This window comes from Hippoglossus stenolepis, chromosome 13, assembly GCF_022539355.2.
Source record: "Hippoglossus stenolepis isolate QCI-W04-F060 chromosome 13, HSTE1.2, whole genome shotgun sequence".
NCBI lineage: Eukaryota > Metazoa > Chordata > Actinopteri > Pleuronectiformes > Pleuronectidae > Hippoglossus > Hippoglossus stenolepis.
In genome coordinates, this window is record NC_061495.1 from 637,470 (window position 1) to 651,184 (window position 13,715).

Below are 13,715 nucleotides of genomic sequence, written 5' to 3' on the forward strand. Positions count from 1 at the left end.
AAAGAGACAAAGAAACAACGTGGTGCTGATGAGCAGCATTTTAAACTGAACCTTTTCTATCTTGAAACTTAAAGAGAGCAAACAGCGTCCTGCTGTCAAACAGCCGGAAGTCGCTGAGAAGAAGAAGTTGGAGAAGAGAATTTCTCCACAAGAAGAAACTAAAGCAGGTATCGTCACAAACTGACTTCATCACTGTGACTTTATAAAACCCACGTGTTCTGATCATCCTCCACTTTATTCTTTTAATACTGAAGCGATTAAACCTCAAGCTGTGGTGAAAACTGAAGAACCGACCAAAAGAGAAAAACCCTCGGTGGTAGAGAAGAAGTCTCCTCCGACAGGTAGACAGACCCGTTTCCTCTGATTTCATCATGTTCACATTTCTCTGTGAAACCACACGTGTGTCCTCACTGTTTGTTGCGTTGGTCTTTCTTTTCATGTCATTCACATGTTGAGCTTGAATCTTTTAACAACGTGTTACATTTCTCACAGCTTCATCTTTTCTTATGATCTTTAACTAAATCACGTGACGACACCGGTCGTTCTTTAAGAAATGTTATTCCTGTTTTCTCCTCTTGTTTCCTGATCTAATGACCTGAACTGTTTCTCTGTGTCAGATGAAACCAAAGGACCCGTCCAGGCACCAGGAGGAGTGAAGAAAGGTACGAGCTCCGATTCACACTTACTTCTTTAATACTCAATTACTTTCATTTCATTACAATCAACCAGGAGGTTACGGCTCTAATACGAAAATCGATTTGACTCCAAACAGACACATCAGGACAATTATTATTAAAAACGGTTTTATATTATATTGTATATTTTAAATACACAACACACACTATATGTTTTTCTGTCGAAACTTGTTAATCTGTGAAAGTTGTTTAGTCTTTGTCGTCTTGTTTGTCTGTTTTTTCTCACTTTTACAATCACTGATGATTTTAAGTAACGTGAAACTTTTGCTGCCTCAGAAACGGTTCTGCTCAAAAAAGGTAAAATTCAGTTGGAAGAGGAAACAACGTTTGAGATTCCGACGCTAAAGAAAAGCACCAGAGTGGTGAAGGTAGTGGAGGAGGAACAGGAAGTGATCAAACTGAAGAAGGTGCCGTCAGCTCCTCCTAAAGAGGCTGAAGTGGAGGAGAAACCTCAGAAGGTCACCAGGACCACCGTGTTTGAGGTGGAGGAGATGGTTCATGAAGAAGAGACTGTGGAGATGTCAGTCTCCACCAGGAGACCTGCGGAGGAGAGGAAACCTCGAGACAAAGCTGATGTTGTAAAAAAGCCTGAAGTCACTAAACCTAAAGAAGAACAAACAGAGGCTCATAAAGATGCATGGAGTCGTCAGAGACCTGTCACAAAAGACCAGAAACCAGAAGATACGATTTCTCTAAAGAAAACTCCCAAGACACCAAAGGAAGAGGAATCTGCTCCACCCCCTGCAGTCTTGAAGAAAGTGAAGAAACTGCCTTCAGATGAAGTGGAACCAGAAATAATCAAACTAAAACCATTTGAGAAACCTGTCAAAGCAGCAGAGGAGCCAGAGAAAGATAAGAAGGAAAGACCACACAGGGACACTGAGCCTTTCCAGAAAGGTGAGAGGATCTCCAGAGAGGTGGAACCCAAAGAACTTCCCAAAAAGCCTGAGAAAACCCCTCCAGAGGTGAAGGAGCCCCCAGCCAAGGTGTTGATGCCTTTAGATAAAAAGAAAACTCCAGAGAAAGAGCCAGAGGAAGTCAAAGCACCAACCAAGGTGAAGAAACTCCCAACACAAGAACAAGAGATAGAGAGTGTCAAGCTGAAACCGTTTTCCAGACCTTCCAAAGAGGAGGCAGCGCCGGAGAAGAAACCAGCAGAGGAGAAAGAGAAGAAGCCACGTGAAGACCTGCAACCTCGTCGCAAAACTCCTGATGAGAAGCTGAAAGAACGAGAGCCGGTGGGTAGAGCGAAGAAACCTGAGGTCCCAGAAACTCCAGAGAAGAAGCTGGAGAAGACAAAAGAGTTAGATTCAGTTCCAGCGGAGAAGACGGCGTCTCCTGTACCAACATCTGTTAAGAAACCTGAGAAGGTTCCTGAAGAACCAAAACCTCTGCAGCTGAAGAAGGGAGTCACACCCAAGGTGAAAGAGGAGAAGGAAGAAGTTGCTCTTAAACCTCTGGAGCAGCTCAAGAAGGTTGGGCTGAAGAAGACTCCGTCTCCTCAAGTTGAGAAGCTGAAAGAAGCAGCACCTGTTGAGAGGAAGCCGAGCATCGACAGACTCAAAAAGGTTCCGAAGACGGTTTCTCCTGTAGAGTCGATTGAAGCAGTCACTCTTAAAAAGGTCCCGAAGAAACCGTCACCAGAAGAGAAGTCTGCAGAACCAGCAAGACCTGATAAAGGGAAGTTTCCCCTGGTGAAGGAGGTGTCTCCTGGAGCCGTGCAGATGAAGAAGGTTGCCACGCAGCCGGAGGAGGAGGTGTTCGAAGAGGAGTTCGAAGCAGAGAAAGACACAGAGCAGGAGGAGGAGGAGGCCTGGGGCTGGGAGCTGGTTCCTCGGGACAGTTGCGGCTCTGAGGACTGGGAAGGTGACGGACAAGAAGGTGCTCTAGAGGTTCCTGGGATGACCAGGAGAGGTGAGATAGTGGTGGACCCACCTCACCGAGAGAAATCCTCCCATCATGCCCAGAATAATCTCTGCCCATCCCCACCATCATGCCTCCATCTAAAATCTTCCTTACTTCACCATATCTTCAGCCATAGACGTCATCATTTCTTATATTTGTGTTTTATTCATGTGTTGTCGTATTCATTTCACTTCTGTCATGTGTGTGTCTGTCATTTCTAGGTCACGTCTTTGCCATCAGTCCACGTGTTCTCTATCTTTACATCCTGTTTTGTTCCATCCCTTCATGTTGTGGCAGCTCCTGTTCATCATGATGCAGATTTCATCATCGTGTGCTTGTGTCTCAATTTCAGCTTCTTTGTTTCATATTTACCATTTCATCACATTTCCCATCAATTCAAACTGATAACATCTCCCTGCTGTCGCACGTAAATCAACACATTGACGTAGATAGTATCGTGTACAGCCAATTTACACTCCTTGTTTCTGAACAGAGGGTCAACCAGCAGAGGAAGCAGGAAGAGGTCGAGGCCGAGGTCTGAAACGTAAGTCTGATGTTTTAATTATTCTACAAACTGTGTCTGTGACTTCTCAGTAAGAAAACCTTATTTCAATACTCGATATTTCAATCTGAAGCCAAGCAGACCCCGTCTCCTGGAGAAGGGCGCGGCCGCGGTCTGAAGCCTGGTGGAAAAGGTCCATCACCTCCAGAGGATCCCTTCGGAGGGTTCAAGCTGAAAGCCGTCCCTCTGAAGTTCATCAAGAAGCTTCAGGACATTGTGCTAAAGGAAGCCGAGTCCATCGGCTCCGCCGCTGTGTTTGAGTGTGAGGTCTCACCTTCCACTGCCATCACCTCCTGGATGAAAGATGGCAGCAACCTGCGCGAGAGCCCCAAGCACAAGTTCACCTCTGACGGCAAAGATCGCAAGTTGAACATTATTGATGTTCAACTGTCCGACACTGGTGAATACAGCTGTGTGGCCAAGAACGCAGGAAAGGAAATAACGTGCACAGCCAAGCTCATCGTAGAAGGTAAACTCTTCTTTCTGCCTTAAAAATCTCACTATGAACCCAGAGGAGCAGAACTATTTCCTGTCATAATCCTGTTTAAGCACCAGTGGAGGTCAAATGTTCTTCTTGTCTCCTGACAGAGTTGCCTGTGAAATGGATCAAGGAGCTGGAGGAGGAGACTTCAGCTCTGAAGGGTCAGCCCATCTACATGACCTGCGAGCTGAACAAAGAGAGAGATGTGGTGTGGAAGAAGAATAACGAGGTCCTGAAGAAAAAGGCCAACAAGATTCAGATCAATATCATTGGGATGCAGCACGCCGTGACCATCCAGAACAGCGCAGCGGAGGACACTGGTGTCTACTCCTGTGAAGTCGCCGGTCAGGAGGAAGTCAAGACCTCGACAAACGTCAAAATCATCGGTAAGAAAAATAGTTCCTTGTATAAGTCACTAAATACAGTAACAATACAGCAGTAAAGAATGTGTATTAGAATATGTGTGTGGGCAGGAATGGCAGTCGAAGTACCTCAGGGCTCCATGTTTGGCCCACTTTTTTTTAAATGATGACATATGACCATAGAATGTGTAGAGAAATGGACGTGGACTCCGGGTCTGCCCTGGTTCTGTTTGTATTGATTTATATTTCTGCTCTACATTGTTTCTCTGATGGTTCGACGTCATGTTCAATTCCCTCAGAAATCATCAAAGATTGGATCGTGAAGCCGCTGAGAGACCAGCACGTCAAACCGAAGGCGGCTGCTACGTTTAAATGCGAGCTGTTCAAGGACACTCCCAACTGGAAGTGGCTCAAAGGAGAGAACGAGATCGTCCCCTCGGACAAGGTCGAGGTCAAGCAGGACGGAAAAGAGCTGACGCTCACCATCAAGAACTGTCAGCCTGAGGACGTGGCAGAATACGCCATGGAGGTGGAAGGACGCGTCTACACGGCCAAGCTCACACTCGGAGGTTCATCTGTCTGACCAATCACCTTCCTTTACCTTGAGCCACTGAAGTCATTTACTCTCTGTCGTTTGGTGTTTGATACTGACGTGTCGTCTTCCTCAGAGCGTGAAGCTGAGATCCTGAAGCCGTTGGCGAGTGTCGAGGTGACGGAGAAGGCAGATGCCGTGTTTGAGACGGAGATCTCCGAGGAGGATGTTCCAGGGGAGTGGAAGCTGAAAGGAGAAGTTCTCACCAGATCCCCGGTAAGATCGGACGCACTTGATGTCGTATGTTTCCACGTTTACATGTTTTTACTACGGATCATTTTTAAATTAAATGTTTTGATCAGACGTGCGACATCTTCATGGAAGGAAGAGTTCGTCGACTTACACTGAAGAGCTGTCAGCTGGATCACGCTGGAGAAGTTTCGTACCAGGCTCTGAACGCCATCACCAGCGCAATGCTCAATGTCAAAGGTAAGACGTTTTCCTCATACCAGGGGTCTGAGTCACATGGTTCAGGGTCATGGCTCATGGGCCTGGACCTGAAGTCTTTATTTAACAGGTGCAACCAGTGGAATTTAGTTTCACTGGATTCTTGAGACAAATCAGGAAGGCGACAAATAATTTAATACGGAATCCTGACAACTTCCTGGGTCCTGTACTTGTGTTTGTTGTTCTGTCTGTTCACTGGAAAATAAAATCCTGTGTGTGTGTGTGTGAACATGTGTGTAGTGACGTCAATGTGCACAACATGTGTACCGTCTCTGTTTAAATGTTTCATGTTCAATCTCAGCACAGTGACCAGTTTACTTGTTATTCCAGCACCATGTTCCTGCAGGGGGCGCTATCAGATTGTTACTGAAATAAAACAAGTTCAGCCTCTGTTTGAATTCATTTGAGAAAAGAAGAAAATGTTGATTTTCCTCAGTAGCAACAAACTGAAGGTAAGTGTTGAACAAACCTAGAAAGAAGAATCGTTCTGATTGGTCAAGATGGTGGATTCGTCCTTCTGTGATCGAGAGAAACCATGTGACCAGGAAGTCCTTCAACGCAAACAGTCCTGGGAATGAAAGTGATGTCATCGACAGATGACCTGAGGGTGTAGTTGTTAAACTGGTCACAGGCTGTAGACTGTTGTGTTGTTGTTGTTGTTGTTGATGTCTTGTACCCGTGTCACTCTTTGACCCAGAGATTGAAATGGACTTCGTGGTCCCGCTGAAGGACGTTTCAGTGCCTGAAAAGAAACAGGCAAAGTTCGAATGCAGCATCACGAAGGATGTTTCTAAGGTCATGTGGTACAGAGGGGGTGACATCATCACCCCTGACCAAAAGTATGACATCATCGATGATGGGAAGAAGCACATGTTGATCATTAACTGCTGTGAGTTTGACGATGAGGACGAGTATACGATCGAGGTTCTGAGTAAAACTTCGACAGCCAGACTCACGGTGGAGGGTAAGTTCTGCTCCAGACGATTCGTTGAGTTGTTTGCTTCCTGCTGCAAACTGACTCCGATGAATGTTCTTTATTAACACGACTGTAGGTATCAGGCTGAAATTTATCTCACCGATAAAGGACCAAACTGTAAAGGAAGGAAAAACCGCTCGATTTGAGCTGGAACTCTCTCACGAAAACATTCCCGTCACCTGGTACAAGAACGACGTGAAGATTCACCCGAGCAGGACAGTGGTCGCTCACGTGGACGGAAAGAAACACGTGTTAGAAATAAGAGACGTCACTCTGGACGACACGTGTCAGATCAAAGCTGAGGCGAAAGGAATTCCCTCCATGGCCAACCTGACGGTCATAGGTAAAGCCAGAGAAACTCTCTGCTCTTCTCCCTCCACACATCTGTGTCACTCCTTCATGTTCTTGTCTGCGCAGGTTGTTTATGAGACCTTCCTGTTCTGTGTTGTGATTCTATGTTGTGCATTTGTGTTTGTTACTGTTATTCTTTTGTTTATCTCGTACCTGAAACGAGTCGAGTTGTTCATATGCAATCACACAAAAATGTCCCGTTTCCAGAGGGCGACGCCTACTTCACAGTCAAACTGCAGGACTACACTGCGATGGAGAAAGATGAGGTGGTGCTCAACTGTGAGCTCAGCAAAGACGTCAACGTGGTGTGGTACCACGACGAGGCGGAGGTCAAGGCCTCTAAGATGGTGGCTGTTAAGGCCGAAGACAAACGTAGAACACTTGTGATCAAGAGAGTTGGGGACAAGGACAAAGGACAGTATTTATGTGACTGTGGGACAGACAAGACAACGGCAACACTGCACATCGAAGGTAAAGACTGAGCAGCTTTAGATGGTTTAGATTCTGTCTTCCATCGTGATGCTCCTCCTCATCCCTCATCCCTCCATCCTCTGCTCTGCCTCATGTCAACACTTCATCCCTCACTGTCTCCACATCCAATCACCTTTATGTCCTTGTGACTGTCTTCACCTGTCTACACCTGTCTTCACCTGTCTTCACCTGTCTACACCTGTCTTCACCTGTCTACACCTGTCTACACCTGTCTACACCTGTCTTCACCTGTCTTCACCTGTCTTCACCTGTCTGTCCTCATCCCCCCACCTCTGAAAATGGTAGAAACTCACCACAAGAATCTTGCAGTGTTTTTCCACCATAACTTGTTTCTTGTTGTTCAGTTTTTTATCTGTTTGTCACTTTTTGTTTTCATGAAGAAACTTCTAACATCAGAGAGCGACACAGTCTTTTGAAAACCTCCTGTTGTTCTTCAGTAGCTCTTGAGGAACAGTGACACCAGTTGATCAGTGGTTCTCGACCTTTTCGAGTGGCGTCCCACCAGACGTGATGTCGTCATGTTCAACGTCACAAACGAACCAAAACGCGAGGCACCATCTCAACTCGTTGTTTTGCTAATTAGCTCGTTAACCTGACTGAATTGAATCCATTCAGTCTTTTGACCAGTGGAAACTAGTAATAGTCTAAATCAGATCTTATCACTGTTACTGACAGTTTGATGTAAAATCACCTGTCATCTACAGTATCTCTTTTTATTATGAATGTATTTAATTCTATTTTTCTTCACAACATCTAACGACGTCCAGGTCGAGAATCGAATTGATTGATATTGAAACGTTTCAGAAGTTTCTTTTTGCAGATGAACGAACCTTTGACCTTCTGCACCAATAAAAACTAAACAGGAAGTTTCTCCATCAAATCAGACCGGACACATTTTTATATTTTTAAAATCAGATTATATCTCAGCTTCCTGATGGCGTCTCTTTGTCTTTGTGTATACTTGTGTTCTTCATGTTATGTGTGTGTGTCTTCATGTTAACTGTTGAATATCTGAACGTTCCCTCTCTTGAACATCAGCTCGCTCCATCAAAGTGGTTCGACCAATGTATGGAGTTGAAGTGTTTGACGGAGAAACCGCTCGATTTGAGGTGGAGCTGAGCGAGGATGACGTCCACGGTCAGTGGAAGCTGAACGGAGAAGTCCTCAGTCCTTCGGCCGTACGTCTCATTTCTTTACGTCTCACACGTGGTTCCATTCACTTTCATTCTGATTCAGTGCCAGGTTCACGTGTCTCAGCTGTCGGGGCTGAGACGCCGATCTGTCGTCAGTTATCAGATGAAAATGAATCAACCACTTCCTGATCTCATCACTTCTCTTTGACTCGTTGTTCTTGTTGAGATGTTGAGGTGTTTTGATCGTCTGCAGGACGTTGAGATTGTGGAGGACGGAGCCAAACACACTCTGGTGCTGTACAACTGCAAAGTGCCTCTGACGGGCGAGCTGTCGTTCACAGCCGCCAACGCCAAGTGTTCTGCTAACCTGAAAGTGAAGGGTGAGCGTTCACGTCCTTAAACCAAGAATCTTGAAAGAGATTCCAAACAAAGCACCGAGCTCATTCTTCCTGCTTCACTCTTCATTTCTAAATATTCTTGCGGATTCTACTTATCAAATAAACAAGATGTGACTCGTTTTGTCAGAAGTGGATTTTAACTGTGTGTGTCTGAACCAACAGAACTCCCCGTCTCGTTCATTACGCCGCTCGCCGACCTGCATGTTTATGAAAAGGACGAGGCAAAGTTTGAACTGGAAATTTCCAGAGAACCTAAAAGCTTCCGTTGGCTGAAGGGAAGTCAGGAGTTGTCAAACGACGACAAGTTTGAGCTGGTGTTGGAGGGAAAGACACACGCTCTTATTGTGAAATCTGCCAAGTACGAGGACGAAGGCAAATACATGTTTGAGGCCGAAGATAAGAGAACGTCTGGGAAGTTGTTTATTAAAGGTAAATCAATTAGTTTCACTGCAGCTCACCTCACCGTCCTCCAGCACCACCCTCTGGACAAACTATGCACTGCTACACATGCTATGCTATATGTCCTTCATGTTGGAGCTGTGATGAATATATATATATATAAATGAATTTCTGTTTGTCAGGTATTCGCCTTGAATTTATCAAGCCAATAAAAGATGTGACTGTGAAGGAGCGAGAAACCGCAGAGTTCAGAGTCGAACTCTCTCATGAAAAGATCCCTGTAGTTTGGTTCAAAAACGACGTGCGGCTGCACCCGAGCAAAGTGGTGCACATGTGTGAGGACGGGCCAGTGCACACGCTGGCCTTCAGGGAGGTCACCGTGGACGACACGTCCATGATCAAAGTGGAGGCCATGGGCAAGACGTCGGAGGCCATGCTCACTGTGCTCGGTTAGTATGGTTGTTTTCTGGAGGATGAAGAGTCAAAGTCACGACTTCAGTCGACACTTTGATTTGATTTATGAAGTCATCATCAGAGAAACGTCCAAACTGCCTTTAACTTGGGCTTTAAGGAGAAGTCTGCCCCCTTCTGGATAAAAGCTTTGTTTTTCATTATTTTATTTGTCCACAGCTGCGTCTGTTTGTTTGCTTGTTTTAACTGCTGCTGTCTGGTTGTTACTGCTGTTGTCCTGCAGAGGGCGACTTGTACTTCACAGCCAAGCTCCAGAACTACACCGCCGTCGAGAAGGACGAGGTGGTTTTGTCCTGCGAGCTGAGCAAAGCCGGCGGCGAGGTCAGATGGTTCAAAGACGGAACCGAAATCTGTCCCTCCAAGAACGTGCTCATCCAATCAGATGGCAAGAAGTGCATACTGGTCCTCAAGAAGGCGCTAAAGAGCAACATGGGAACGTACACCTGCGACTGTGGTACGGACAAAACCACGGCTGACCTGAACATCGAAGGTAATACCTGCGGTCACCTGGCCCCTCCCACATTACCTGGTCAGGACAACAGAATCAGGTCCCACCCACCGTCATTGACCCAAGCCCCGCCTCTTCATTTCTGTGTCGTGTCTCTGTAACGTTGAGCAACGCCTGACGAGAATCCAACTCCCGTGTCCGACCTCGTGTCGACATGTTATAATATCCACACACCTTTCATTTCATTTGAAATCTTTTTTTAACATTGGAATTTTCTACCAATTTTCCACAAATAGATTTTTCCAAATAAGACAAATTTTTTTGTCATTTCAAGGGTTAACCCCGAACCCTCGATTTTAGAGTGTGATTTATTTTAGTACAAATAAAAAATTAATTGTAAAGGTTTAAAGAATTTGTTAAGTTTTCTCGAGTTCATTTATTTAAACTTGAATGAATGAAAATTAAAATCCAAATTAAATTTTAATGAAAAATCATCAGATGCAAATAAAATGTAACTTCTGTAAATGTTAAAAACTTTCAGATTAAAAAATCAATAATTGTTTTATGTTAAAAGAAGTGTTGTCGTCATGGAGACAGATGTACGGGTTGGATTATGGTCTGGAGTTCACTCAACCTGTTTTGCTTTTGCTCAAACTGTAAGTCGCTCAGACTGTGAGCGTCAGCTGCTCATCAACCTGTCAATCACCTGTGTCCACCTGGCGTCCCTGGCGTTCTGATTTGTTCTCTAACGCTGCTCACGCCTCTGCCTGCAGAGCGCGACATCAAGGTGGTCCGCCCGCTGTACAGTGTCGAGGTTACAGAGACGGAGACAGCCAAGTTTGAGACCGAGATTTCTGAGGAGGACCTTCACGCCACCTGGAAACTCAAGGAAGAGACACTCCACCCGTCGGCCGTAAGATCGCACTCCGACGACACCGCAGAGAAATAACCCCTCCTTCATTTAGATTCAGGATGTTCCGATGTGTGGAGCCGTCTCCTGGTCTTTAATGATGTTTGTCTTCAGGACGTGGAAATCAAAGAGGAGGGAACGAGACACATCTTGATCCTCTTCAACTGCAGGAAGGATATGGCGGGAAGCCTCGACTTCTCGGCAGCAAACGCCAAATCCTCAGCTCAGCTCCGGGTCAAAGGTGAGAGAAGAACCACAGAGGTATGATGGAGGTCCGCTCCTCGGTTTCAATGAACCAGACATGGGGAAAGTTTCCTGATGGAATTTACATGTTGATGGAAACGTGATGTTTCTCCCAGAGAAGTTCAGGAGTTATTTACATCCACAGGGCGAGAGAAGAGAATCTGTTCAGTCTGGATTAAACAGATTTAAAGAACCAAAAAGAACCTGACGTGGAGAAAACCCAACGTCCGCTGGAGACGACACTTCAAAGTTTAGAAAACAGGAAATTCATACATTCTACACTGCAAAAAATCCTGATCTGTACGAGTCATTCACCTGAAAGAGGAAAAGGTTTCTGACCGTAGATAGATCAACAGCTAATTTATATTTAAATTAAAACCTTTAATCAGTGTGAGCTGGATTTTAAAATGTAGTTTAATCAGAAATTGAATCATCTGATCTGAAACTCAGTTTATTTTCTGTATAGAGAAACAAACGAATGGCTTTAAACAAGTTTATAAGTATATTTGATCCAGAGTTTAACACTGAATTTAGTTTAGAGTTTAACAGGATCCAGATCTTTAGGCTCCTGACTGACGGGAGGTTTGGGTCTCGTCCTGTGACGGGGGGGAACCCAGGCATGTGAAGAAGCCTGTTGTAAATAGTTGGTGCAGGTTGTTAATCCAGACTCACTTCCTGTTACCAAACGCCCTCGTGTGCGTTACGACAGCGTGCTGTCCTGCGGCCTGGCGTTGGGTAACTCCTGACCAGCTCCACATTCTCCTTTTCCAGGAAAATTGCAGGCTGATGATTGACAGGAGCAGATTGACTCCGGCTGATGGGTTAGGCAGAGGTGGGCTCTCAGCCAATCAGGCCCCTCGGTTATTTTAGAAGCCACATGCCTTATGTAGAGCAGGTTTGCAGTGATTGGCAGAGGCCGGGACGCGACCCGGTCTCTGAATGGTCTCTGCCGGCCATATACATCTGACAGCAGGTCGCATGCTAATGAGCCTGCCCCCCAGTGCCAAGTCGCAGGGCGGCTGAGTTCAGTTGTCCAGAGCAGGTCCAGCGGCCTGCCTGCAGCTCGCTCACACCATGAGGATTAACCACTGAGGATTAACCCTTTCAGGAGTTCTTGGATTATTGTTTCAGGGCGGGGCTAACCATGTCTTCTCCCCAATCCAAAGCCCGAGTGATTGGCCTGGCGAAGCCTCTGAATGACGTCACCGTGACCGCAGGAGAGACCGCCACCTTCGAGTGCGAGCTGTCCTACGAAGACATCGCTGTCGAGTGGCTGCTGGGGGGAACCAAGCTGGAACCAAGCGACAGAGTAAGTCCCAACTCACCTGAGAGTTTCTCCACCTGCACTTCCTGAAACTCCAGACCTGTTCACATTCTGTTAAAGTCACGATGAGTCCAGGCCTCGTCCTGGTCCAGGTCCTGGTTCTTTAGATCCTGATCCTGGTGCAGATGCATCTTAATTCTCCAGTAAAACACAATGTTCAGTTTTCTTCCTGCGGCCCGACTCAGTCTTCATATAAGGGCCTGCTGGCTGCTGGAGGTTCAGGGTTACAGCTGAGCACTCGATCCTGGTTTTGAGAGAACACGGTAGGAGACTTTTCTGCCCCGCCAGCGATTCTGGGGGGGGTATTTTTAACAGCTGCAGGAGGCTGAAGTGCTGGGCAGGTGGCAACAGGAGCAGTTTGACAGCTTCACTTTAAAATCACACGATGTGCTCGCAGGGTTTCCCTGATGCCGTTGAGACGTTTGCAGGTTTCGGCTGAAATCAGAGTCGGCCTTAGCTCGGAAGCTGCTGTGAAACCACATCAGTGTTTACAGTGGATTAGTTTGATTATCAGGTGAAACCCGAGACCTGAGGTTTCCACCGACACTCGATCCCACAGCGCTTGTGCAACTGTGCGTTACTGATGTCACAGATTCACACACTTCATCAGCTGTTTCTTCAAAATCACTGGTCCTTACATTTGACTTGTTTCAAATAATGTTTCATATTCACATATTTAATAGATTGTAAAATCTTTATCATGAACTGTTTCCTGCTTTATCGTCTGAACTGAGATTGTTGATCTGGATCAGTTAAAATCATAAATAAAATAAGAGATTTAAAGTATTTAAACTTTTACTCTTTAAATCCTGGTTCATGAAGAAAAGCTGAGAAACGACAGATTCTTTAGTTTCAGTGTGAAAGTGTCGGATGTTGGACCAACTTAAAAAGTTTATTTATTTAGTAACAAATACAAATTAATTCAGTGTAACTTATGTTAACAATAATATTAACTTTAGTTTGTGTTTAAGTTAAAATGTTCTTTCTCCAGTGCCGTGACGATGTGAGACCCCCCCCACCCCCCCCACCTATTATTGACCTGAATGTTTATTCTCTGTTATAGAAGATCATAGATAGATAGATCACCATCCTGGATGAAGGACATATAATGTTGAAAGTGTGGATTTAATGAAAGAAAACAGAATAAGAAAAAGCTTGTTTTTATTGTTTCTGTAATGTTGGACACGACAGTTTGAACAGTTAAAGGTTTGACTTCTGCGTTCTCAGGCGGCTCAATGTGATTTACAGTTGTGGTTGTGTGGTAAAATCATCCCTCAGGGGTCAGAGGTCGAATAGTTTAAATCAGGGGCAAGAAAGCAGCTGTCTGAGTTCGTTTTAGCTGTCAGGTCTCAGCTGATGACCCCGTGTGTCCTGAAGACCAGAGAAGCCACTTCTGAGCCTCAGACAGAACTGAGAGACGAGAATCATCATCCCAGTCACTGGGGTTCAGTCCGTGGACCTGAACCGGGTCAAACTGTTGAACCTAGCAGACGATGCTCAGGGCACAGCCTTAAAGTCTACGTTAT

General features: G+C 45.5%; 2 protein-coding genes across 7 annotated transcripts in view; both read left to right on the forward strand.

The window, feature by feature from the left end:
* Window positions 1-13,715, forward strand: part of LOC118120114 (abl interactor 2-like) — an 882,953-nt gene that overhangs the window by 619,422 nt on the left and 249,816 nt on the right. The gene's annotated exons all lie outside the window — the stretch shown is intronic.
* The window catches only part of ttn.2 (titin, tandem duplicate 2), a 181,170-nt gene that overhangs the window by 77,434 nt on the left and 90,021 nt on the right, over window positions 1-13,715 (forward strand). The window contains 21 exon segments of the mRNA XM_047342567.1: window positions 75-167; window positions 255-341; window positions 618-662; window positions 972-2,609; window positions 3,094-3,144; window positions 3,236-3,631; window positions 3,751-4,029; window positions 4,305-4,574; window positions 4,674-4,813; window positions 4,900-5,026; window positions 5,742-6,008; window positions 6,097-6,363; window positions 6,579-6,842; window positions 7,902-8,041; window positions 8,250-8,376; window positions 8,557-8,823; window positions 8,976-9,242; window positions 9,488-9,754; window positions 10,486-10,625; window positions 10,737-10,863; window positions 12,032-12,174. Coding sequence (XP_047198523.1) covers window positions 75-167; window positions 255-341; window positions 618-662; window positions 972-2,609; window positions 3,094-3,144; window positions 3,236-3,631; window positions 3,751-4,029; window positions 4,305-4,574; window positions 4,674-4,813; window positions 4,900-5,026; window positions 5,742-6,008; window positions 6,097-6,363; window positions 6,579-6,842; window positions 7,902-8,041; window positions 8,250-8,376; window positions 8,557-8,823; window positions 8,976-9,242; window positions 9,488-9,754; window positions 10,486-10,625; window positions 10,737-10,863; window positions 12,032-12,174 — 5,402 coding nt within the window.